This window comes from the organism of the source record quoted next, unplaced genomic scaffold (assembly GCF_019419815.1).
Source record: "Pyrus x bretschneideri cultivar Hongxiangsu unplaced genomic scaffold, Pyrus_bretschneideri_v1 Contig40, whole genome shotgun sequence".
In the NCBI taxonomy this organism is placed as follows: Eukaryota; Viridiplantae; Streptophyta; class Magnoliopsida; order Rosales; family Rosaceae; genus Pyrus; species Pyrus x bretschneideri.
In genome coordinates this window covers 3268701-3292762 of record NW_025999724.1, presented here as the reverse complement: position 1 = coordinate 3292762, position 24062 = coordinate 3268701, and the positions used below count along the sequence as shown (strand labels likewise).

Sequence of the window (24062 nt, the reverse complement as noted above, 5' to 3'; positions counted from 1 at the left end):
TGCCAAAGGGTTGAAAACCTTGGCAGAATATTGATATGCGGAGATCATTTGTCAAAGATGTGTGCTTGGAGTTGCTCTATAAATAGAGCACTCCGCATGTAGAGAGAGAGCAGAAAAAGAAAGAGAGGAAGAGGAGAAAAGAGAATACATAGAGTTATCTTTGTACTCCTATTATTCCAAATTATAATGAAAGCATCACTGCTGACCGAGGACGTACTCCAGTCACACTGACTGTAGAGGAACCTCGTAAATTTTGTGTTTTGTTTTATTTATTCCACTGTACACACATCGTCGATTTTACAACAAATGTGAATTTGTCTCTCAAAAGTTGAGGCATTTTCCGTTTATTTTAGTCAGGTCCAAATAACATGAATTAGGCATTCTGACTATTTGCAACTTGTTTGTAAAATAGATGTAAATTTGTTCTCTCATGAGTTAAGACGGTTTCCTCTGGATTCTATAATGTTTCTTTCGGTTGTGTATTTCAATCCTTTTTTGTTCATAATATAATTCTATTGTGATACAATTTTTGTTTCATGTATTTCAATCCTTTTCTTTTCAGGATACCTTCTTTAAACAACTTTTTCCATTCTTCTATAACATAATGTTTACATCTTCTAAACATAATCTTTCTAGCAATTTTAAACAGAAAACTAATGAAAATGGCTTAAAAACTTTAATTTTAACGATAAGGACAAAATAAAGGGTAAAGTGAATAGTATCAAAATTGATTTTTTAGTGTAAATATGTGGTTTTTCGTTAAAGTGAACAGTATCGGAAGTTTTTTATTAAAGTTTCTAATTTTAAACCCGCAGCATCGCGCAGGCTTTATTTTCTATTACATACTAGAGAGAGCAAGAGAGAGAATAGTGGGAATCATTCATCACTAAGTCACACGTGTGGAATTTAATTTGCGGACAAATTTTTTTTACTGTTTCTAACTTTTTGGAAATAAACGTTAATTTGTTCTCTCAAGAGCTAAAAGACGTTTTATGAGTTGTTATGGCCTGAAGCCGTACCTGTCCCACGCATGGATTCTCCCCAATTCAACGAAAGTCCTCTTTCTTACATACACAAAAAAACAACAAACACGTTTTTGACTTGAGAGAAAGCAGCCCATGTAAAGTAAGATTCGTGCCTAACTCTAAGGCAAATACATTATTCTAACAAACTATAAAACTTAGTTTTCCCAACCAACATTTATTCACACCCAACACAATACACTGTCAGGTTGTTTTCCATACCCCCTGAGTCCTCACCATTTGAACTACACTTGCAGCTTTCCTTTTGCTCCTAAATCAAAATCCTGAATCCACAGTTTTTCTTCTTCCTTCTTCAATTGTCTCTTGGTTGATTTAGTTCAATTAAGATGGAGGGTGACGGAATCAGATGCTTGAACAAACTCTTTCGTGCTTTAATTGTGGTGGTAATTTTACTACAATGCGTTGTCAACCCTTCCCTTTCCCTTGGAGTCAATAATATTTCTTCAGCAGGAGTGACGAGGTGCTTTGAGAGGGAAAGAGAAGCACTCCTTGCTTTCAAACTGGGCCTCGTGGATGACTACAATCTCCTCTCCTCGTGGGGAAGAGAAGAACACAAGCAAGATTGTTGCAATTGGGCAGGCATCCACTGCAGCAACCGAACCAACCATGTTACTCAACTTAATCTTGGATGGAATTATTTGCCTGAAGCTTTCACACTTCAACAGAGAGGACAGCTAGAGTATCTCGAATATTATTTTCAAGGTAAAATGATGAGTCCTAAACTAATTGAGTTGCAGCATTTGAAATATTTGGACCTTTCTTCCGTTAACTTCACTGGGACCCAACTTCCATATTTCATTGGTTCTCTTTCCAATTTAAGACACCTCAATCTCTGGTCTGCTGCTTTTGGTGGTCGATTTCCAAGCCAGGTCGGAAACCTTACACGCTTGCAATATCTTGATCTCAGGTCCAATCACTTTGCTAATGTAGAAAACATGAATTCATGGCTGCCTCATCTTTCTGCTTTAACATATTTGGACCTGAGCTTCAATAATCTCAGTAATGTTCCTGACTGGCTGGAAGTGGTTAATAAGCTCCCTAAACTTACAAACTTGTCTCTGCCTTATTGCAGTCTTCCTTCTCCTGTAATCCATTCCAGTACTCTTTTTAACATAAATTCTTCAAATTCTTTTGCTCATGTTGACCTCAGTTCCAACCAACTCACTTCTTCCATATTTCTTTGGTTGTCCAAATACAATGCCAGCCTTGTTCATCTTGACGTCTCTTACAACCAGTTAACTGGCTTATTTCCCGATGTCATTGGAAACATGAGCTCTCTTTCATATCTAGATCTCTCTTCTAACCAATTTGAAGGGGTGATTTCAGAAAGTCATTTCTCGGGTCTCTCCAGATTAAGATCTTTGTCTCTGTCCTCTACCTCCCTAACTTTAAACTTCCATTCTACATGGGTTCCTCCCTTCCAATTGGATTCTATAATCTTGGGGTCTTGCAAGATGGGTCCACATTTTCCAAATTGGCTTCGAACTCAGAAAAGTTATTGGTGGCTTGATATTTCTAATGCAGGAATTTCTGATATCCTTCCAAGTTGGTTTTGGGAAAGGCTGTCTCATGCTCCTGAAATTGGTTATGTAGATCTCTCCAACAACCAAATTAGAGGAACAATTCCAAACTCGCAAATCAATTTTGTATGTTTCTCTTGTAAACTAAATTTGAGTTGGAACCAATTGGAAGGTGAAGTCCCTCCATTCCTATTGAAAGCCTCGTCATCTCTCTGTCTCTCCCACAATAAGTTTTCAGGGTCGTTTTCTTTGTTGTTTCCAATTAACGCAAGTAATTTAAGATTGCTTGATCTCTCGAGCAACCATTTACATGGAGAACTTCCCGATTACTGGACTCATTTCAAAAATCTTTTAGTTCTTGATTTGAGTGACAACCTTTTTTGGGGGAGAATTCCTGCCACAATGGGCTCTTTATCTTCAATTCAAACATTGAACCTAAACAATAATGGACTTGTGGGAGAATTGCCTTCATCTTTGAAGAACTGTTCAAGTCTCGTGGTTTTTGATGTTGGAGAAAATAAATTATCAGGTTTGATACCTGAATGGTTAGGGGTTGGATTTCCAAATTTGACTATTCTTATCCTCCGCTCTAATCACTTCTATGGAAGCATTCCATCACAATTGTGTAATATGGGAAGCATTCAGATTCTAGATTTTTCGATCAATAGCATCTCCGGAAGTATACCCAAATGTCTCAACAATTTGACTAATTTGGCTCTAAGAAGAAGTTCAAGCCTAACCATCACTCACCCAACGTCATTGTTCACTGCTTATATTGGTGCTTATGATGACGAAGCATCCTTGATATGGAATGGAATAATGTCCAAATACAAAAGTACTCTGGGGCTTGTAAAGAGTATCCATCTGTCAAGTAATCGATTAACAGGAGAGATTCCTAGTGAAGTTACTGATCTTGTGGGGTTGATTTCTTTAAACCTATCAAGAAACAACTTAACAGGTCAAATAACTCCAAAAATAGGGAAGTTGCAGTCTTTAGATTTGCTTGATTTGTCAAACAACCAAATACATGGTACAATTCCAACAAGTCTCATTGGAATATCTAGCCTTGGTAAGTTGGACTTGTCCAACAACAACCTGTCTGGAAAAATTCCCATCGGGTCTCAACTACAACCCTATGACGCCTCTGTTTTTGCCGGAAATCCTCTCCTTTGTGGAATTCCACTTGAACATATGTGCTCTCCTAAGGAAACTACCCTGAAGGAGAAACCGGTGGTTGAGAATCAAGATGAAGATAATGATGGGTTTATAACACCTGGATTTTATGTGACTTTGGGGCTTGGATTTGTCATTGGATTCTGGGGAGTTTGTGGGAGTTTGATATTCAACCGGTCATGGAGATACACGTACTTCAAGCTCTTGAATGGTTTAAATGATTGGCTTTATGTCAGGGTGACATTGTTTAGGCAACGAAGAATGCTCAATGAATAAACTGTAAGTTTTCTGTGACATAATGAATAATATTACAATTAACATACATGTCTTCTTCTCTTTTAAAATCCCGGCTAACGGCTAACGCCTATGGTTTACCTGAATTTTTGTAGCTCGTTCATCGTCTTGTTTGGTACTTCATGCTAACCCTTTCGGCTTTCGGTTTTAGGAGGAGCCTGAAGGAGAAGAAGAATGCAATAACTCAAAGTTATGGAAGAAGAGATTTTACAGAATGAAGAGCTCTACTGTTACTTGTAACAATAAGTTGGAATTTCTCCAAATACATTAGAGGTAGATGTATTTGGATCATTGTCGAGTTGTAATTTCACACAAGTATTTATGGTTTTAGTTTCAATTTTTCCCAATTTGTATGAATTAATGGATGAAAAAAACTGCATTCCAAATTGAAAGCCAGGATTGAAGGGCTGTGTGTAAGACACTAAAAAAAGCGGCACTAAACGAAGGTAAAATTTCAAAACTACATTGAACTTGTTATACAAACGCCAAAATAAGTGAGACGACCCTAAACAAATGGTGGAATATGTGTGCTAAAAAGTTAATAACTTAAAAAATAAAATTTCTCACAATTCCTATTAAAACACGTGGTGTACCACTTGTGTTCCCGTCACAACTAAAAATGTCTCCCATTTGTGCAACATCATACAAGCTTGTGATAAACGAACAAGTTTGGCTCATGAAAACAGAGGCAAAATTATTATATATTTTTTTTTATTTATTTGTTGCCCTAACATACAAACAGTTGCCCCCAAATCCAACTCCAGCTAATTACCCCAACAAAAGAAGAAGATTAAATTATGAAGAAGGGAAAAAAAATAATTATGTTTGGGGTCCAAATAAATGAGAATAGGAACTCTTGGTAGCCTGTTAGCATCTGGCCAAAATTGTTCCAGCCTTTGGCCGATAAGAGTTTTGTTCCAGCCGTTTCCACTCTGGATGTACTCCTGTATGCACGAGTGGTAAGATGAGTAATAGGGAATGTAATGCTGAATAAGTGCTCTTGAGTTTAATGTTTGTCTCTTGTTGGTGAATAACATACGATACTACTGGAATTAAGCTTGTCTGAGTGAGGGAATATCACTAATCAAATAGCTAATGCACAGCCAGCTAAGTGAACAGGGAAAGGGAGCAATATTGATATTAATATCAATTCCTCTCACTTGGTAAAATTATAACGTGACAGAAACAGAACGGCCAACTATGAATAACCAGGAATACGAAAAGAAATTCTAATGAAAAATATTCATCAGCCCATGAAAAAAAAAAAAAAAAAAACAGATTTTGGAAAACCACACGTAGGAGACAGGGAAACAGATTATACTTTCCAGCTTTCACTCCACAACTATATACTTTATGGATATCATATAGTAAAGAGGAATGGTGAAAACAATTTCTTTTCGGGTTGCATAGGTAAGTGTCATAGACCCACCGGGATTAGCACTCGCCCTCCACCCTTGGTCTCAAGGAACATGGCATATCATTAGGTTTAAAAGCTATTTGAAAGGAGAAACATGTAAAGCATTTGCAACCTTACTTACCAAAAGAAAGTAACGAAAATATCTTAGCACAGATTTACTTATGTGACAAGAGTATTGTGTATCGGGAAAAAAACAATGGAAGAAGCTTTCGGAAGGGAACAAAAAAGCAAGAAGAAAGAGAACATACAAGCATATCTTCTCAAATAACCGTTTCCATTAATGGAAAATGGTACAGGCCTCCTTTCCTGACCGAAAGATAAGATCTCTTGCATCCTTTCAGGCCAGTCTGAATTTAACCTCCGAGCAAAATCTTCAACCTCCCTGAACAGCGATTTAAGAAAATATGTCACAGCAGCAAGAACAAGTTGTCTCTAAAAATTGCATATTCACATGCAGAACCATGGTGGAGGATGCAACTTGAAATTCCAGTTTATCAGAAAATAAAATAATACTGACTAGAGAGAAAAAGACCTGCAGAACCAGAAGAGTGGGCGGCCGGAACCATGTTTCACAACAGATGCTTAATGGTGATGACCAGAATGAGAGCTCTGTTTCTTTATAAACATAAACGAATATTTATTTAAAATGTCCAAACAACTATTGCACACAGAAAATCAAAAACCAACATCTTTCAAAGCCACCATAAAGAGCTAGCAAAGGCAAAACATTGTCCCCAATGTTTACTCATTTTTATCACAGACCAACTTTTTTACGCAACCTTTTTCATTTTCTTAGCTGGGTGAGGACTGGATTTGAACATGGGACAGTTTAAAAAAGAAGTGGAGAAATACCACTACATTAATAGCTATTTAGTTTTTAAGCAAACTCTGCAGCATTGAAAAACATATGACAATTTGAAATTCTTTTGCAGGTATCAAATTTCATCTTCTAATTGCATATCTTCAATATCAGAACTGCGTTCATAAAAAAATAAAATAAAAAAGCAACGAAGTTGCACCATAATGAGATCCACCATTCTGTTTCCTCAAGCTTTCTATAACTAAAGTCATCATCGACAAAGTTCTTACCATTCAGTTCAATTCAGTAACTTTTCTTCCACATGTTGCTCAACGTGATATATATTTTTTTTGCATCCACTAAAATTAAAAATGATAAGATTATATTGCAAATCATGTAATAACCCAAAATACTTGCAGGCAAACCTATCAATTTTTTCCTTCAATGCCGTATCAATCTCATCATCAATATCACCATCATCAAACCCAATCATATCCTGCACCCTATCATCCTTTAGATCTTGTAGCTTTAATGTCAAACTAGAGCTAGGCGTAAATTTGTTGAGTTCATCACTGGGGCAAGCAAAGTTAAGATTGCTCGACACCTACAACATTTGGGCGAAAAGAAAAATGAAGAAAAATTAGCTACCTAACAACTCAAGCGGAAATGTATAAGTTCAAGACCGAATTAGTGATTCAAACCTCATGGATCTCATTAGCCTCATATAGACATGTGCTTTTCTGCTGATCTTTTCTCCTGCGATTCTTCTTTTTTGTTCTTGGAAGTTTTAATCCCTTTGGAATCTGTGAAACATAATTTCCTTACCTCCAATGAGGCCTTCAAAAGGAAATAAAGTAAAAATAGACGACTAAGACACTACACTTCAAATCCCATTACTCCCAAGTACAGTATAATGTGGGCTAATGCAATCCTGAAAAAATTAGTATCAAGTGTGCGTTGTGCAATTTGCTCGTTGGAACTACAAGCTACTCAATCATAAATCCAATTTCTCAATTAACAATAACTATGCAGTCAAGGAATAAGAGAGCAATTACTCAGGTATACCTCCAATTTCTCCATTAATGAATGACAAGAGATCATCAACTGAACGTTCATCATTTTGCTCTTCTTCAAGCTCGGCATTCTGAAAAGTATGGAAGGTTCAATAATGATTACCAATAACAAGGATATATTATTTAGCATAGTATAAAGGCCAGAAAACGTATTATGGAATACGTTTTGAATTCAGATTCATCAAATACCAAACTCACCTTCAATTTCTCTCTTTCCTGAAGCTCCCTCCTCTTTCTTGCATATAATCGATTCAAAAGCCGGATGCGTGGATCGTCAGTTGAATTTTTCAAAGGCTCCAACTTCTCTTCCTGGATGATTTCTTAGTGGTGTTAAAAACAACAAAGGAACACCAAGTTTTTGCTAAGCATACACAGATATCTCAAACATCGGAGACCTCTGTAAGATCATCAGGGAGATGAAATATTTCACGTATCTCCTCAGGTGTTTTCCCTTCAATTATTCGTGCAAGAGCACGACTAGTAAGATCCACCAATGGTTTGAATTGGAGGCTGTCAGCAGCTGTAGTCAACTCACAGAGCAACTTTGTGTCCATTCGGATATATTTTTCATCAAAAGCCTTGCACTCCTACATAAACGAGTGGTGCCGAGTCATATGATTGTGCCGAGTTTACGCCAGCATCAGAGTAAACATTTAATCCAGTGTGCAGGTGGAGATTAATGTCCTCAGTAGCTCAAATTTATGCAAAACAGACAGAGGGCATAGACTCAGAAAGAAGGAAAACAGAATGACATTCCAAAAACATGTAGAACCTTGTTCGAGCGACCCGGTACTTGATGAAACCTGCAGTAATCAAGAATTAAGCTCAACATTGCAGTACTGACTCTTTCAGGAAGAGATATAGCATGGTTCTTGGAAGCTCCCATCCCTTTCTGTATATTTTCTTTGCATATCATGGGGCAATACATGGCAACCTCTTGTTCCACTTGTTGGATTGAACCATCGGTAGTCTGAAGCCAGATATAAGACTTCATCATCTGAGAATGATTTGGCACCGATGTGGCTTTAGAATTCCAACATTACAAAGTAGACGAAAAATATAAAACAGTTAAACAACCCACCCACCTTCACCCCCTCCAAATAAACAAAAATAAAAAGAGAGAACAAATTAACACTCAACAAGTAGAGGCAGCTACAAGCATTCAAAAGAAACGAAAAACAGATAACAATCGATTCGACTATGGCTTGAAGAACAAAGAAAAGAAAACATAATGCATTTAGGGGCATAAAAAGAAGCCCAAAGAACGTGTACGGAAAAGTGATAATACCTCAGGTTTAATAACAGTCATGTCACCTTCTGACATTTGAACAATCCCAAGTTCTGAGGCTTAAAAACTGGAGTGCATCAGGCAAAAGAAAACTGCTTTATGCTTCTTATGCAACAACTTGCTGATACCCTGTTAAGTCAAACAAAATTATAATTAGCAGCCCTTTTATGCAAATCCTTACCCAAAATTAAAGTTTACACAAATTTAACATAAACCCAAGTTAGCTAGGGCAGTAAACCACCCTTTGCAATCCCCACTCCGTCGTTTAGATTAGATTAGAATATCGCTCTCAAAACATATACCCAGCTCTTACTTGCCATGAAACAATACAAGTTCCAATTTTATCTAACAAATCTATACTTCATACATATATATTTCCACTAAACTTAATTCCATTTATTCCAAAGTATATGAAAAAGCATTCTGGTGATTATATTGCCCTAAATCAAGTGAGAAAAATTGCAATTCATAGGTATTAGCAAAATTTCTCGATTAAACTCACTTTTATTACAAATAAATGATTGTTTTTCCTAAAGATTTTAGTTCACCGAGCTCCGGATTAAAGGGTACTTAGCAATTTCATTTTTCCATTCAATCATTTCCATTTTTCCTGCACTTTCTGGGCAACCAAACAGGCATCCAGAAGGGGAAAAAAAACATGGTAAAGAAAAGCAAAAGGATAGATAATTAATTAACACGAAGGAGACATACGAAATGTACGGATTCCAGGTAGAGGGAGCTTTGAATGCAGAGATTTGGCGGTTGTCGGCGAATCCCAAAAATGGATAAAATTGCGAATAAATTTTAGAAAAAAAAATAAAAAATAAAAAAAAGCCTCTTTGTGTGACTGAAATCGCGTCAAAAATCAAAAGGTCTGCAAAGCACACGTCAGCGTTTCGTTAGGGTTTCCTGACCTCTTGTATTTATTTTGATTTGATTGATTAGTGTTGTTTGTTTGTACACTTCCTGGTGCGGGCCCACCTTAATCAACGGATCATATTGATCATCAATGTGAGCTGGTAATTAGCAGCCTTTGATTGAAAATGGTTCCTATCATTGAGGCCCGTACGCCCCTTGGATGGTTGGACACTGAATATTGAGTTAAAACTCGATGCAGTGGGAGGTTTTTGTGCGAGACCATCGTTGGTGATGAGTCATTAGTGTATGAGCCGAATGAGGATCTTCCTCGGATCTTCTTTATGGTGATTTCAGGAAATTTTTTAATCATCGTATATTTTGTGTTCATAAATTATTTTAAATATTTTATTTAAAATTAAACACAAATAGTATCTGATGAAAACTGATCGCACGATTTATTATAAATAGACAGAATTAAAGAATCTTTTAGATCCTCACAAAGAGGATCCCAAGAGAATCCTCATTTGTATGAGCCACCTGGTCTGGACTCTGAACATAAAAAATTCTCCTTCGTAGGGCATATTTTCTTATGACTCATGTTACTAATACATCACGTAGTCAGTTGATTAAGTGTTTAATCAGTCATTACTTTTATTACCCTTTTCTTCACTATTTTGTTTAGTTTCTTTTATATTAGTCGTTTTTTACATTTTGTAAGTCAATTGGAGTAAAGAGAGAAAAAGGCAGAATTTTCAAGAGATTTGAAGCAAGATTTGTCAAAGTGCTAGAATGTCGCTGGTGGAATGTCACGAAGATTAATTTGCCGAGACTAGATCAGGAAGAATTTGATGGCGTGCCATGTATGGATGGAATCCGGATCTAGTTTTTGGAGGCTTTTACCTTTTGTGATACCGATGTATGAAACAAAAATTATTGTTGTTTTAGTAACTGCTGCTCAGTGTGAAGTTTCTTCGCGAAAATTGGAGAATTAAAAAACTAATTCAAATTGTTAAATTGGGTTTAAGAGTTAATGCTGCTGAAGTTAAAGATTGGAAAATGCGTTTTGATGAAAAAATAGGAATAACAATGCTGATGTGGAATTGAACTAATCCTAATCATCGAACTCGTTGGCCCTCAACTAACTACCTTTTGGTGTGGGCTTTGGTCATGGATGAGTTCATACTCATATTCTCTGATTTAAATTTGGCCCATCGGCTTTCTCTGTGCATATTAGGGTTCTTTTTTATATTACAAACTATATTAGTCATCTATGAAAAAATAAAATAAAAAGTGTCTATCCCCTAGAGAGAATCAACCACCTGTTGTATATAATTTTTAATTAGCTAAAGGGTGCATACTTTACTTGCACACTGCAACATTTTACTTTATTTGCTAAGACATTAATGCTTGTTTGTTTCTAAGACTTGTGCTCAATATATTGAGTATTGTGCGAGTTGATATCTGAATTATTACACAAGTAGAAATTAAATTCTTAACACTCATTTTTATTATAAGATTCAAAATTATTCTATTCATATTGTTGAGGGGACTTTTAGGTTGAGTTGGACTTGAGTCTTGGTGGAAACCCTTGTACTTTCCTTGGTTCGTTCCAACACCAAGTCCCAAGATACCTCAAAAGAATTAGCACATCTTAGGAAATGCTCCACTTGTATTAGCGGCGCAAAAAATGAATGATTAAGGAAAATTATGGCTTGCCCAAGAGGGGCGTGGTGTGGAAGCTAGAAGCTTATTAGTTTAGCATAAGATCAAACTTGTGCATGGTTGCATGGTTTTGAAAGATGAATCATCTAGATTTCCTAAGGGTCTAAAGGTGTTATAATGGATAAGGAAGCTCAAAGGAAACCTCAAATAACCCTAAAACTCCAAAAAAAAGTGATTTCCTAAGGATTCAAGGCTTTTTGCACTTTGAGAAGAATTTCCATGCCTTGTGCAATTTAATCTTGAATCATCTCTCTCCCTCTCTACCTTGTCTCTCCTTTGCATTGAGTTAATCTTTCCCTTTTGTAGGTGCATGGTCTCTTTCTTGCTTTCCTTAGGAAATCCCTTGACTTGCTTGTTTCCTCCCGTTTTGGCTTAGTCTTCCTCTTTCTTTCCCTTGGCACATCTATGACCTTCATTTTTGGTTCAACATTGATGAACATTGTTGCTTCCCTGAAGATTGAGTTGCGCACTCTACCCATAAAGCCCTATTCCCTGGTCAATTCTCCACATGCGTTACTTTTAACAACGCTACTCCTTGTTTTCCTTCCTCATTTTTCTGTGTGAGCTTGGAAGAGAAAGATCTCCTCTCCTCATTAAGGAAAGCTTTGCTAGGATTTCACATGATCCTGAAGCTTTGGGTTCTTGTTTCTTCCTAAGTGGATTGGTTTGCTTGCTAAGGGAAAGGAAAACTTGGTTTGTTCTCTCCTAGACCTACCTACGTGGAACTCAAGAATCATGAGCTTGGACTTTTGGTGCTCCAAGCAGTTCAAAGTCTTCCACAATTTTGGTTTCATATAGGCCTGATAATCTTCTATAACCATCCACACCACAATCCACTTGTCAAGCCCTAATACGTGGCTTGGGCTCATTTTATCTTGTAGCGTGGTTAGCTTGACTTGTCTACAATGACAACATCGTGACAAAGCATGGTGCAATAGATATGCATGAATTTTCATGGGCTTGTTGTGATCATGCAAACGCCCCACTCACAAATTATTATTTTATTGGCGTGATGTGATTGTAAATACACTTCCTTCTTGATTTCGCACATTTGCATGTATTTAAGCTTGGCGAGGGCTATTTTTATGACAATCGGGCTTCGAGATGTGATTGAGCTTGTACGTGAGATTTTTGGGCCCCAACGCATATTTTTGTCACTTTAAGTCACATGACTTACACGTGAGACACTTCATGTGTTGGTCGGCTAAGCACCTGAGCTTTGTTAGAATAATGGATCATGAAAACATGCACCACGCAAAGCAATTGATGGAACAAATTCATTGTAATCGTGACATTTTAGACAAAAGATTATCGTCATCGTAACGTCCTGGATTAATAATATAATGTTATGTGTATAGATAAACTTAAATATATCATTATCTTATTAAACAGAGACATTACGATGATAATAAACTTATTTCATGTAAGTCTTCTACAACATGACATCCGATGGCTGCCACGTGGACTGTAGGGTTAATGGACGGTCGATGAAAAGTGCGTGGTGGTTGAAAACGTGAAGTGTCAGCATGATCGAGATGGTGCCCACGGAGGCGTGTGACTAGGTCACAGGCACCAGAGGATCATAGCAATGGTATGAGTTGGATTGAGTGAATGACCGGCTAATCCTTTGAGACAGGATTTTCAGAGGAGTTTCAAACAAAAGCATTCATGAAGAGATTTTTTAATGTGACCCGTACACAGGATGGTACACTACGTGTCACTAAATAAATGATAGAATATATGTGCTAAAAAGTTAATAACTTAAAAAATAAATTTCTCACTATTCATATTAAAACACATAATTTATCACTTATATTTCTTTCACAACTAAAAATTTCTCAGCGTTCATGGTCTCTTCCTCGATCCTACTCATTTGTGTGTGTTTTAAGCAATGATTCATTCCTACTATCTTTTTTTTTTGTTTATATAAATAGGGCATGGATATTGTGGATATATACATACAGATAGATAATAATTCTATTAATCAATGGTTTAATCAATTATATTCGTATTAGTAATATATTGGGATACCAAAGTATTTGGTCTTAGCTCAAGTGGTGGGAGAATGTGTGACACTAAATTAGAATTACGGTATGAGTTGAAAATTAGTATTATGGTATGTTCAAATTTCTTTTCCCTTAAATACAAATTTGAATAAGTCCACACACCTCGTGTAATAAGTTTTTTATATTCAACAACTGTTGTTAAAAAATAATTGCATAAATTCAAACATTTATCTATCCAGCCTTGAGGTAGATCGGCTACTACCTCTGATAGGAAAATGATCATGCATCATTCACATACCAATGACAGCTTCGAATAGATGAATACTAATTATCCTTCTATCAATATATTAAAAAAATAAAGTTTGTGCATCAACATCTGCCATAGAGGGACCGAGTCATAACGTATGAGAAGCTATTCGCTTCAATATTAAAAAAAAAAAAAAAAAAAAGAAGTCAAATAAGTCCATGCATGGTGCATGATTTAATAAAAATTGTAAAAATTGGACGGGCACAAGATTTAGAATTATTGCAAAAGACTTTGCATATGCTGATAAATAATTGAGTTGTTCATCATATTGCTAATTGGTTTTATGATAGAACCACAACGTTCTTCATTTCGTCTTTAAGTAATTCGAACTTCATTAGTACATAATTTATTTGTTTTATAGTGTAGCGACTTTTGCACTATGCATGCGCTCTTTATTTTTCTAGCATCGAGGGACATACCCTCATTATTACATACTTTTTTGATCTTTTTTATCATTTTATTTTTATTTAATGAAGATTTTTTACGTAATAATTAAAGTAATTGATAATGGATAAATTCATGAACCAGTTATATTAATTTTAAATTTAAAAATTAAAATAAAAAATTATGTTAATTTCAAAAATTATTTTAATTAAAAAATTATTAAAATATAAAATTGTGACCGTTGTGTTCCATGCTATTGCAAAATATTCCACTTTTCTTTACTAGAAGTAGAAGACCCTCACCTGTCGTTTGATGCTTTTTAGGCTGCCGTCCCTTTCTCAACGGTCCTCAAAACCTCCAAATTTCCTCAAACCTCTACAAAATTCATAACTTCTCTTTTTCTTTCTGTGGGCTGTGTTCTAATTCACAACCAAAAGTTAGCAATTGGGACAGTTTTATACCGTTGGATTAAATTATCTCATTGCCCAAAGTTGCCCTTTGCTTTGTAAGCAAATACCTTGGTAATAGGGTCTTATTTTTTCCCTCTTTTTAAACTTATCGTTATCATCCAACGCATTTTTGTTTTTAGTTTAACTGGGTGCTATTAGTTTATCATCACTAGTCCGGATAACAAGATAGTCCGATCTTTTATTTATTAATTAGCATGTTAAGAAAGATAGTAATTTCTTGATTCAATCATGACTGTCGATTTTTCATACTACTAAATACTACAGAAGAAAAATTGTTATACTATAACAAAATTATGTATCGTTAATTCGTATGATGAGAAATGCAAATACATGTACAAAGTATCGTCGATATAAACACACAAAATTTTAATATTAGAACGTCATTCACAAGAATCAAACATAAAATTAATGAAACATAATGTGAATGTACTCGATAGGCCAACCTTTAAGATCATATCTATAAATTATATAATGTGCCATCAATACAAAATAAAAGGTAATGCTAGGGAGAACAAATTTTTTAAACCAAATTTACAAACCAAATGTGATTGTTAATGATTAAATTATTACTTAAGCGTTAATTAACGTACTTATTTTCTATTGATAACACATCATTTGATTTGTAAATTTAGTTTAAAATTTTAATCTCTCTATCATTACCCAACACTAATTTATACTTAAATAATAATTCAATTATCGATAACTAAATTACATAATTTATCAAATATGGTTTAAATAGACGTTCTTCTTAAATAACTAAAATGAAACTTAGCTTTAAAATATTGGAAAAGTGGATTAAAATAACTAAAATGAAACTTAGCTTTAAAATATTGGAAAAGTGGATTAAAAGGCAAGGAATAAATCAAAGCGAAGAAGAAAAGAAAAGGTGGCGGGAAATAAGATTAAATTGTCCAACGGGTCTCTGGAAAGACAAAGACAACCCACCATTCACGACATGGATTGGTGACAGCGACGTTGTCCTCATCTTTCCTGCACTCTCCAGAAACATCTCTTGATTAATTAATCCGCATATAAACATCCATCACCACTAATACTTGTATTTACTAGAAAAAGGCAAAGAGGTTAAGATTAAGCAGAGACCTTTTGAGAATAGTTCCAAATAATTCACCTACCAAAATGTGAAAAGGATGTAACTCATGTATATCTTGGTTTTATGCTTGAATGTTTGATTTTATTAATTAATTAACAACACAAGAAATACAGAAGAAAATCTCTCTGATATAATGAAACTGATTTTATTTTCGAGTACTGTTGACTTGTTTGATTTGAATATCCTCATTTTATCTTATAATGTTGTAGAATGATTATTTATTTACTAGATCATTTTGAAAAAAATTAATTAAGTTTGAAATCATTTAGTCATTTTATAATCCATACTAGCATATGGACACACACAAAGTGTGTGGAATTTTTTTTTATTTTTATTTTTGAAATAGAAGGAGAGAGAGGAATAGAGTGACAGAGAATGTGAGAGTGAGAAGTTTTTTTTTATATTTATTATAATTAATTAGAGATATGTTATGATTACATGCAGGTGAGGCTTTAAAAAAAACAACAAAATTTGATTGTGACATTTATGCCCCATATTTCTTATTCATGTTCTGTTTTAATTAGAGGGTTAAACTGGTAATTTCATAGAATTTTGGTTGACAATGAGTGTTTTATTAATTAGTAGAGATATATATAAAATGAGAAGGATAAAAAGATGAAACATTCAAAATACCAAAAATTGTCTTCCAAGGCTTCTTAAAATTACAATTGAACCATAAGAATTTAAAGTAGTTCACCACATTTTAATTTTGAATGAATTTTTAATTTAAAAAAAAAACGTCTATGTTAGTGGGTGGTTTCATGGTTTTGCTTCATTTTTTTTTTCTGAATAATTTTTTAATAAAATAGTTATTTAAAAAAATTTAAAAGACATAATCTAATATAAAAAAGCTAATTGCACATGTGTATGCGTGTGATAAGATTTTAGTTATTTAATAAATAAACGAATCATGTTTTTAAATTAAATAATATGTTTTTACAATAGTGATCAAACATTTGGTCGATCGGTTAGACATTAAGAATGAACTGAGAGTGGAGAAGGTAAACCGCAAAGATTCGAGCGTGAATGTTGTTATTATCTAATTTATTTATTTATTTATTTTATATATTTTAGGTGGATAAAGAAAAAAGGGAATAAAACGCCTTTTCATCATTTCATTTGTTTAACATACTTTAACAGCTCACACAGAAACAATTTTCCTTTATAAATCTCACTCCATTTCTCACTCAATCATCCAAAAACCAAACCCTTGCATTATTTCAAGAGAGAGAAACCCCACAACCCCCCAAACCAGAGAGTTCTAGAGAGAGAAACACAAACCCATGGAGGGTAAAGAAGAGGATGTGAAGCTGGGAGCCAACAAATTCTCAGAGAGGCAGCCCATAGGGACCTCAGCACAGACAGACAAGGACTACAAGGAGCCACCGCCGGCGCCGCTGTTCGAGCCCGGCGAGCTCAAGTCCTGGTCTTTCTGGAGGGCTGGGATTGCTGAGTTCATGGCCACCTTCCTCTTCCTCTACATCACTGTCCTCACTGTCATGGGGGTTTCCAGGGCACCCAACAAGTGTGCCTCTGTGGGCATTCAGGGTATTGCATGGGCCTTTGGTGGGACCATCTTTGCCCTTGTTTATTGTACTGCTGGTGTCTCAGGTATACTTCTCCCTCTCTCTCTCTCTCTTTCTCTCCTGTTTTTTCTTTTGTTTCTTTGACTTGATCTGTTGCTTGGTGTGCTTCCTTTTATTTTGGTGTTTTTTGGTAAGTTTTTGGTTAAATATGTGCAGATACGTACACGAATATTTGGGTTTTGAGTTGTTTCTTAAGTTGATGTTTGGTTCCCAGGAAAATGAGGGAAAGAAAAGTAATAGTGGAGAAAGAAAGTTTCTTTTTCTTTTACTTTAGCTTTCTGAGAGAACCAACTGGAGGATTGGAGGACTTCTGTTTTACTTGGGTGTGTGAAAATTGATGAAAAATAAATAAACCACTTTCCAAAAAGAGAAGAAAAAAGTGAGAACTTTAGATTATTGGGATTAACTGTAAGGGTTATTTTTCTTAAATTCTTGTATAGTTAGCGATTTTTACTGGTAATCAGAGTAGTAGAGTAAAAAAATTTCGACTTGTTAAAGATATCAACTTTGTTCCTGATCTTCTTGTTGGATTTACTGGTCTTTTATAACTTTACCTCACAAATTCAAATTTCTGGAAAAATGAAATCTGCATCTTTATTTTGCTGTAAAAAGTTGACAGTGTATAATTACAGCCAAAAATGAATTCAAACCATATGGTTCCTCACCAATTTTCATATTTCGTCGTAACATTATATTAACCTTTGATATGTTGGGCAGGTGGTCACATAAACCCAGCTGTGACATTTGGTCTCTTCCTAGCAAGGAAGCTCTCCCTGACCAGATCCGTGTTCTACATCATCATGCAAAGCCTTGGCGCAATGGCTGGTGCCGGGGTGGTGAAGGGGTTCCAAAAGAAGCAGTATGAGTTGCTCGGCGGTGGAGCTAATGTGGTGAACCATGGCTATACCAAGGGTGACGGCCTTGGCGCTGAGATTGTTGGCACTTTTGTTCTTGTGTACACTGTTTTCTCTGCCACTGATGCCAAGAGAAATGCCAGAGACTCTCATGTCCCTGTAAGTATATCTCACCTTTGCTTGAGTACCTGTTTACACGCTGCGCTCTTAACTATTTTCTGTAAATGTTGTATTTATGCATATGTCTACTTGTATCATTGTAATGCCATGGTTACTAAGGCATAGATTTCATTGAGTTTTGAGTATATTGTGATTGACTGTTAGCTAACCTGCCACTCAATCGTCATTGCTAATTGCAATGTCTTTGGTTGAAAGTTAGTGTTTTTTGGCTCTGGTACATGATTACAAATTTTTCTTTGTGCCAAAATTACCATGCCGATTAGTCAATCTTCTCTGTGATTTAGAACGTGATGAAATTCTTCAAGGTTACAACATAGTGCTTGTTGGAACACTTTATCTACAATACTCGAGCATCACACGAAACTCTTCCATGTAGTAGCAACTGGTATCCCTTTTGCAGCTATGTCTATAAACTTGTTCTTATATACGAATGGAAATGCAGATCTTGGCTCCACTCCCCATTGGGTTTGCTGTATTTTTGGTGCATTTGGCAACCATCCCCATCACCGGAACTGGCATCAACCCTGCTAGGAGTCTCGGGGCTGCCATCATCTACAACAAGGGCCATGCATGGGATGATCACGTGAGTAAAACTAAATTGTTTACATCATTAAGTTGCATCGATCTAAATGTGCGAGCTAGGATGCGTGTCTTACATTTTCAATGATTTTGTTTTGTTTGCAGTGGATCTTCTGGGTTGGACCATTCATCGGAGCTGCACTTGCTGCACTCTACCATCAGATAGTCATCAGAGCCATCCCATTCAAGACCAGGGATTGACATAGTAATCCCATTCGGGTCTCCCCGTCGGGGCCTTGTTCTGTCTAAATGCTGCGATTGTGTTTATTTCGTTCGTTGTGTTTTAATGTCGAGAGTGGAGTATTTGAGGTGCTAATGTGCATATATGTTATTTATCCTGTTACATTAGTGGAAAACTTTATTTAATTTATTTATACTTTGTTATTATGTTAATCCTTGTTTTTACATTGGAAGGCTTATTTAATTAATGACTTGGTTAGCCACATTTAAATTGTCTAATCAACAAAATTATTCTCGAACCGAGTTAATAACGGGAGATAATGTGTCTCCGCTATATCCCTTTTAATTGACACAAGATCCTTTACTTAACTGTAAATTTAACACTGTTACTTTACATAGAATTTGATTAAAAAGAAAAAACTGAAAAATTAAAGGCACCAGAGCTGATGAAAACCCAGCCTCCCCACCATGCATTTCGGCCACGAGATGGATCGATTAGATTAGATATTCTCAATCTATCACCGCAGCCACCACCCCCAAACCCTTTAGCATCCTCAAATTTCAAACTTCACACACTGTTTGCCGGCTGTGACGAGATGGATCGATTAGATATCCCAAATTTCAAACTTCAAACTTCACACGTATTGACGAGAGTACGGGAATTTGAAAGGAGAGAAAGGAAAGGAAATAAAGCTTCTCCGCTGTGAGGAGTAGCGTTGGCGGCGATGGGGTGGTGTCACTGGTGTGGTTGCAGTGGCCATCGGCGATGAGATTCTGTAGTTGCAGTGGATAGCTATCGAGTGGGTTTTTATTTTCTTTAATTTTTAATTTTTCAATTAGTTTATAAAAAATTAGCAGTGTTAAGTTTGGTGTTAAATTAATAGACAAGTGTCAAAAAATTGAGAACGAGATACAAAGGAGACATCAAATTCGGGAGAGCAGATCCCTGGCCCTCGAAAGGTTGATTTAATTAATGACTTGGTTTAAATTGTTTAATCAACAAAATCATGCTTAAACCGAGTTAATAACAATAGAGAAGGGTTATTGATTCTCCAAAAAAGTTTTTACTTAATTTCTTCGTTATTTTTACAAAGGAGGTTAGATCGTTAGACATTAGGGTTTCATGATTCGTTTTGTTCGAGAGGGATAAAGAAGAGAGGAAAAAATATTATATTTTAAGTAAATAGGTCAAAAAACTTGTTAGACCGTGTTTATACTTAAAATATGTTTTGTTTGTTCGTTTATTGTGGCACCTAAGTTTTCTTGAAGTTCATTCACAATGGATGAATTTCATACTTCCTATTATAGTCTTGAATAAAATGATAAAAAAAGGAAAACAACAAAGTTGTTCGGATGTGACAATTGAATATCACCATACTATTCAGCAGACAACGATTGAATAAAGCGTTCGATTGGGAATGACAGAATATCAGAATTATGATTCAGCAAAGGACATCAGAACGAATAATGCCGAACATTGTGACAGCTTATGAGCATTTTCAAAGGAGATGTCAAATTTCAAACGTAAATTTAAATTTAACAGCTTATATAACACCTTGATATCTTTTAAAGTTTTGTTCTCCACGATGTCAAATTTCAAACGTAAATTTAAATTTAACAGCTTATATAACACATTGATATCTTTTAAAGTTTTGTTCTCCACCCAATATGTCAAATTAAACTATATTTTTATTATAATAAATGTTTTTTTTCTTTAACAAATTATATTTAACATTGAAGAGGAGGAGAGTAGGCTTAATCTTACAATGAGCTAACAATAAAGTGGTTCAAATTCGTATTTGGCGAGAATCAAACCTAAGACCTCTCACTTACAAATGAAGAGAAATACTACTAGATCGTAGTACTTAGTGGCATTATGATAAATGTCATGCCACATTAGATTTGGCTCTTCGTTAGAAAACATTGTTGTTAGTTTTTTTTTATTGTTAATACTGATTTGAACATTTCTTTAAGAGATACTCTAAGAGTATACGGTAGACTTCAATGGCTGAGCTTTGGTAATTGGTAGTTGGAGTTAATGCTGTCGAGTGGTGCACTTATAAGATTTTCAGGTAATTCAGATTAGGCTGCATCTTTAGTTGATTCTGAGAGCACCCTTTACACGAATTTAATTAAGGCATTTTTTTTTCCTTTCTATTGTTGATTTAACTGGAGGCATTTTATTTGAAGATACCTTGGCATAAACAAGATCCTTTGTTTGACTTGTTAAACATAAGTGTCGTGCTCTCTTTTTCATAGTTCGACTTTTACTGAGATCCACTGCAATGCAATTTTTTTCTTTCGAACAAACGATATTATCTACACTAACAGAGAGGGAAAGTGGTTTAAGCCTTATAATGTGCTAGCAAGAAAGTGGTTCAAATTCACTTTTGAAAGAATTGAACCTAAAACATATCACTTATCGATGACGGAGAATACCACTAGACTGTAATATTAAGTGGCACATCCACATCCACGTGTTCTATCAAAAGTTGTTTTTTTGTTTTGTTTTGAAGGCAGATAAATTGGGTGGCAATAGAGGGCACCCAAAAACAGACACAAAGCCCGCCCTTTAATTCTTCCCCATAGAAAAGCCCAAATTCGAGTAACCCAAACTCTCCTATCACCATTTCTCCCACTTCTCCCTCGACATTTCTCCATCTCTCTCTGCCCGTTGTCAGCCTTCACGCCACCTCTACCAGGTAACACCGCCACTCATCCTCCACTGCACTTGCTGATTTTTCAGTCTCTAGCTATTTTATCGGAATAAGTTCAATTTTTGTATTTTTTTTCTATTCATATGGCTTCGATCAGTGCATATCCAATTCTCCGAAATGAACCTTTCTGCCTTGATTTGTGCTGCGAAGCAATCTCTGCTAAGTTAATAAAACCGATATAATATAAAGCTTCAATTTTGATTTGAGTTCCAGTCTTTGAATTGTTTTCTTTCAATTTGGTAGCTTGGTAGAGCAATTTGCTAAAGTGGGTAGTTCTTGTTCCCCTCAACTTTGCCCAAAAATTTGAAATTTTAGATGATGTTAGGATTCTGGATATGGGATTTGGTGGGTTTTGATTAGTTTGTTATCAATTAGATGGGTTTTGAGCAATGATGGATTGAATGGGCTTTTGCTGGTTTTTGTGTTTAGTTTATCTTTGGGTTATCCGTGAACTAGTTTTTCTTTTAGTACCAAAATAAAATTTAATTGATGTCAAGGGCAGTTTAAATAAGGTTTTAGTAGACAATGGAACTTGTTTTTCGTCAAATTCTCCTTGTGATGTAGTTTTTGTAAGTCATCCAAGTTCGAAAGATGAATTCTTCTTTTAATGATTCAGTTCTGTGTTGAAATCAATTCCCGGTGTTAATCTTCCTTTCGTTGTTCTTTGGATTACAGATTCTACTCGTTTTGGAAAATTTTAAATCTTTAATTTGTTGTAATACTTGATTGTTCTCTTGATTCCGAATATTTTTATTCTGCTAATCTACTGCTTTCTTGTTTCTAGGTAGAAATTAATCATTGGTTGGAGAACCTAAGGGGAGGCAACTATGTCGTTCATAAAAGGAGATTTACTTACGAGAACCAGAAAGCTGGTGAAGGGCCTGGCCAAGGCCGAGCCTGTTTGGCTCAAAGCCATGGAAAAGTTTGCCCCTCTCTTTCTCACCATTTTGTAATTCTTGGAATGCCTTTTCGTTTTACTTATTTGTTAAAAACATCATGTATTGTGAATTTTTCAGGGCACCGCCTGTAACGTTTCCTCGTGCAAACGCAATTCAGAAAATCACTCTCCCAGAGGATGTTTACATAAAGAAGTTTTTCCAGAAGCATCCAGATTCCAAACATGAAGATGCCATCAAGTATGGTTTATCTTTGTTTTTTGGTATAATATGAGTTGTTGTCTTGTTACTGTTGTTTGGTCTTGTCATCCTCCAGCCCGTATATTTGGTTTGCGGGTACTTGAGTTGAAAGAGCAAGGTGTTGCTGAGGAAGAAGCAATGGCAGTAGCTGATGTATGTATTTGGATTTCCTGTCCCTAAATGTGTGCGTTTTCTAAGTTGTTTTCTGACTGTTGTTTCACGTTGTCTTCTAGATGGAATACCGGATGGAGAGAAAAGAGAAGAAGAAGGCATATTCCCGCTTGAAGAAAATTGCACGCCTTAAAGGGAAGAGGCCTCCTCCCAACCCATATCCCAGCGCTATCAAGGAAATACAAGCTGAGGAGAAGAAGTATGTTCGCGACCGTTTTTACAATCCCAAAATTATTCAACTTGTAAGGCAATTGCAAGAGGACAAGGCAGCTGAAGCGCAGGAGAGATTCAGAGCAGGAGGAGGTTCCTGGTAACTTAAAGTGCCGTATTTTGATAATAATTTTGTCGGTTAGCTTCCTGAGATTTTTACTGATTTGCTCTAGCTTTTGATCAAGTATTAGCATAGTGCATTGGAAATGATTCTTAGGTACTTCTCATTTGCATCCATTTATGGTCGATGAAATGCTATACATTTGTGAAAATCACCGTATGTGAATGCTGCATTTTCCGTTTTCCAGTTTGTGTGTTTTTATGAACTGCTTATCCTTCCAGACCACTGGTAATGTCTTTCGTAATCCCATACTCAATAATAGACATTTCCAGCGTTCGAAATGTTAGCCACTTGGTTTTAATATGCGACCAAAAACTCTTTGTCCATCTGCACTTCTCTCTAACTATTTTGCAGTATGGCAATTCAATAGTTATAGAGCTTCGGGTTCATTTCCAATAAATCATTAGGTATCAATCATACCATATTTATCGTAGACTTGCATCCAAACTTGTTGAAGATGGTACAACTTCTATGCTAGTAAATAAGGGGACAGTGTAGAACATATCATTGGAGAACCATCTAATTGGGGACGCCAAGGTGACTGTTTTCCAACTAAATCACGTTATGTCATGTGAGCAAGTTAAAACACATGACATCGGGTAATGGGCTTGACATACCACCACCTTGGCGTCTTGGTTCGACTCTCATGGTTAATGGATAGATACGACAGAAAGAATCCAGCTAATGAATGTGTTTTGTATGCGTTCCATTAATGTGTGAAGATTGTGCATCAGCATGTCTTATCATTTCATAAGCTGATTCACCGTCAGAAGCTAGTGCTTTTTTACCAGTGATGATATTAAAGTAAAAAAATAGCAGCTGATAAACGACACATTCAATTACAATCAACTTCTATCAGTTCA

The 24062-nt window shown here is 35.7% G+C and overlaps 3 protein-coding genes and 1 pseudogene across 6 annotated transcripts in view; 3 read left to right on the top strand and 1 right to left on the bottom strand.

Moving 5' to 3' along the window:
- LOC103957392 (receptor-like protein EIX2) overlaps positions 1-4377 on the top strand; it is a 31189-nt gene extending 26812 nt beyond the window's left edge. The window contains exons 2-3 of one of the 2 annotated variants that reach the window (XM_048566159.1): positions 1937-4015; positions 4126-4377. In XM_048566159.1, coding sequence (XP_048422116.1) covers positions 1937-4012 — 2076 coding nt within the window. In that variant the 3' untranslated portion in view covers positions 4013-4015; positions 4126-4377. Of the gene's footprint in view, positions 1-1936 lie in introns of both variants that reach the window. The other variant, XM_048566158.1, reaches the window with a different exon arrangement.
- A 369-nt stretch (positions 4378-4746) lies between these two features.
- On the bottom strand, positions 4747-9514 carry LOC103957394 (annotated as a pseudogene).
- A 7134-nt stretch (positions 9515-16648) lies between these two features.
- LOC103957395 (aquaporin PIP1-1) lies at positions 16649-19057 on the top strand. Its single transcript, XM_009369549.3, has 4 exons — positions 16649-17076; positions 17769-18064; positions 18528-18668; positions 18770-19057. The coding sequence occupies exons 1-4, from the start codon at positions 16749-16751 to the stop codon at positions 18863-18865; spliced, it is 861 nt and encodes a 286-aa protein (XP_009367824.1). The 5' UTR covers positions 16649-16748; the 3' UTR covers positions 18866-19057.
- A 2336-nt stretch (positions 19058-21393) lies between these two features.
- Positions 21394-23385, top strand: LOC103957397. Of its 3 annotated transcripts, XM_048566195.1 has the most exons (5): positions 21394-21546; positions 22346-22483; positions 22578-22697; positions 22774-22850; positions 22931-23385. In XM_048566195.1, the coding sequence occupies exons 3-5, from the start codon at positions 22682-22684 to the stop codon at positions 23180-23182; spliced, it is 345 nt and encodes a 114-aa protein (XP_048422152.1). In that variant the 5' UTR covers positions 21394-21546; positions 22346-22483; positions 22578-22681; the 3' UTR covers positions 23183-23385. The 3 variants fall into 3 exon arrangements, with proteins under 3 accessions (XP_048422152.1, XP_048422153.1, XP_048422151.1); XM_048566196.1 differs by lacking the exon at positions 22774-22850; XM_048566194.1 differs by lacking the exons at positions 21394-21546; positions 22346-22483; positions 22578-22697 and having other exon boundaries at positions 22704-22850.
- Positions 23386-24062: the final 677 nt, after the last annotated feature.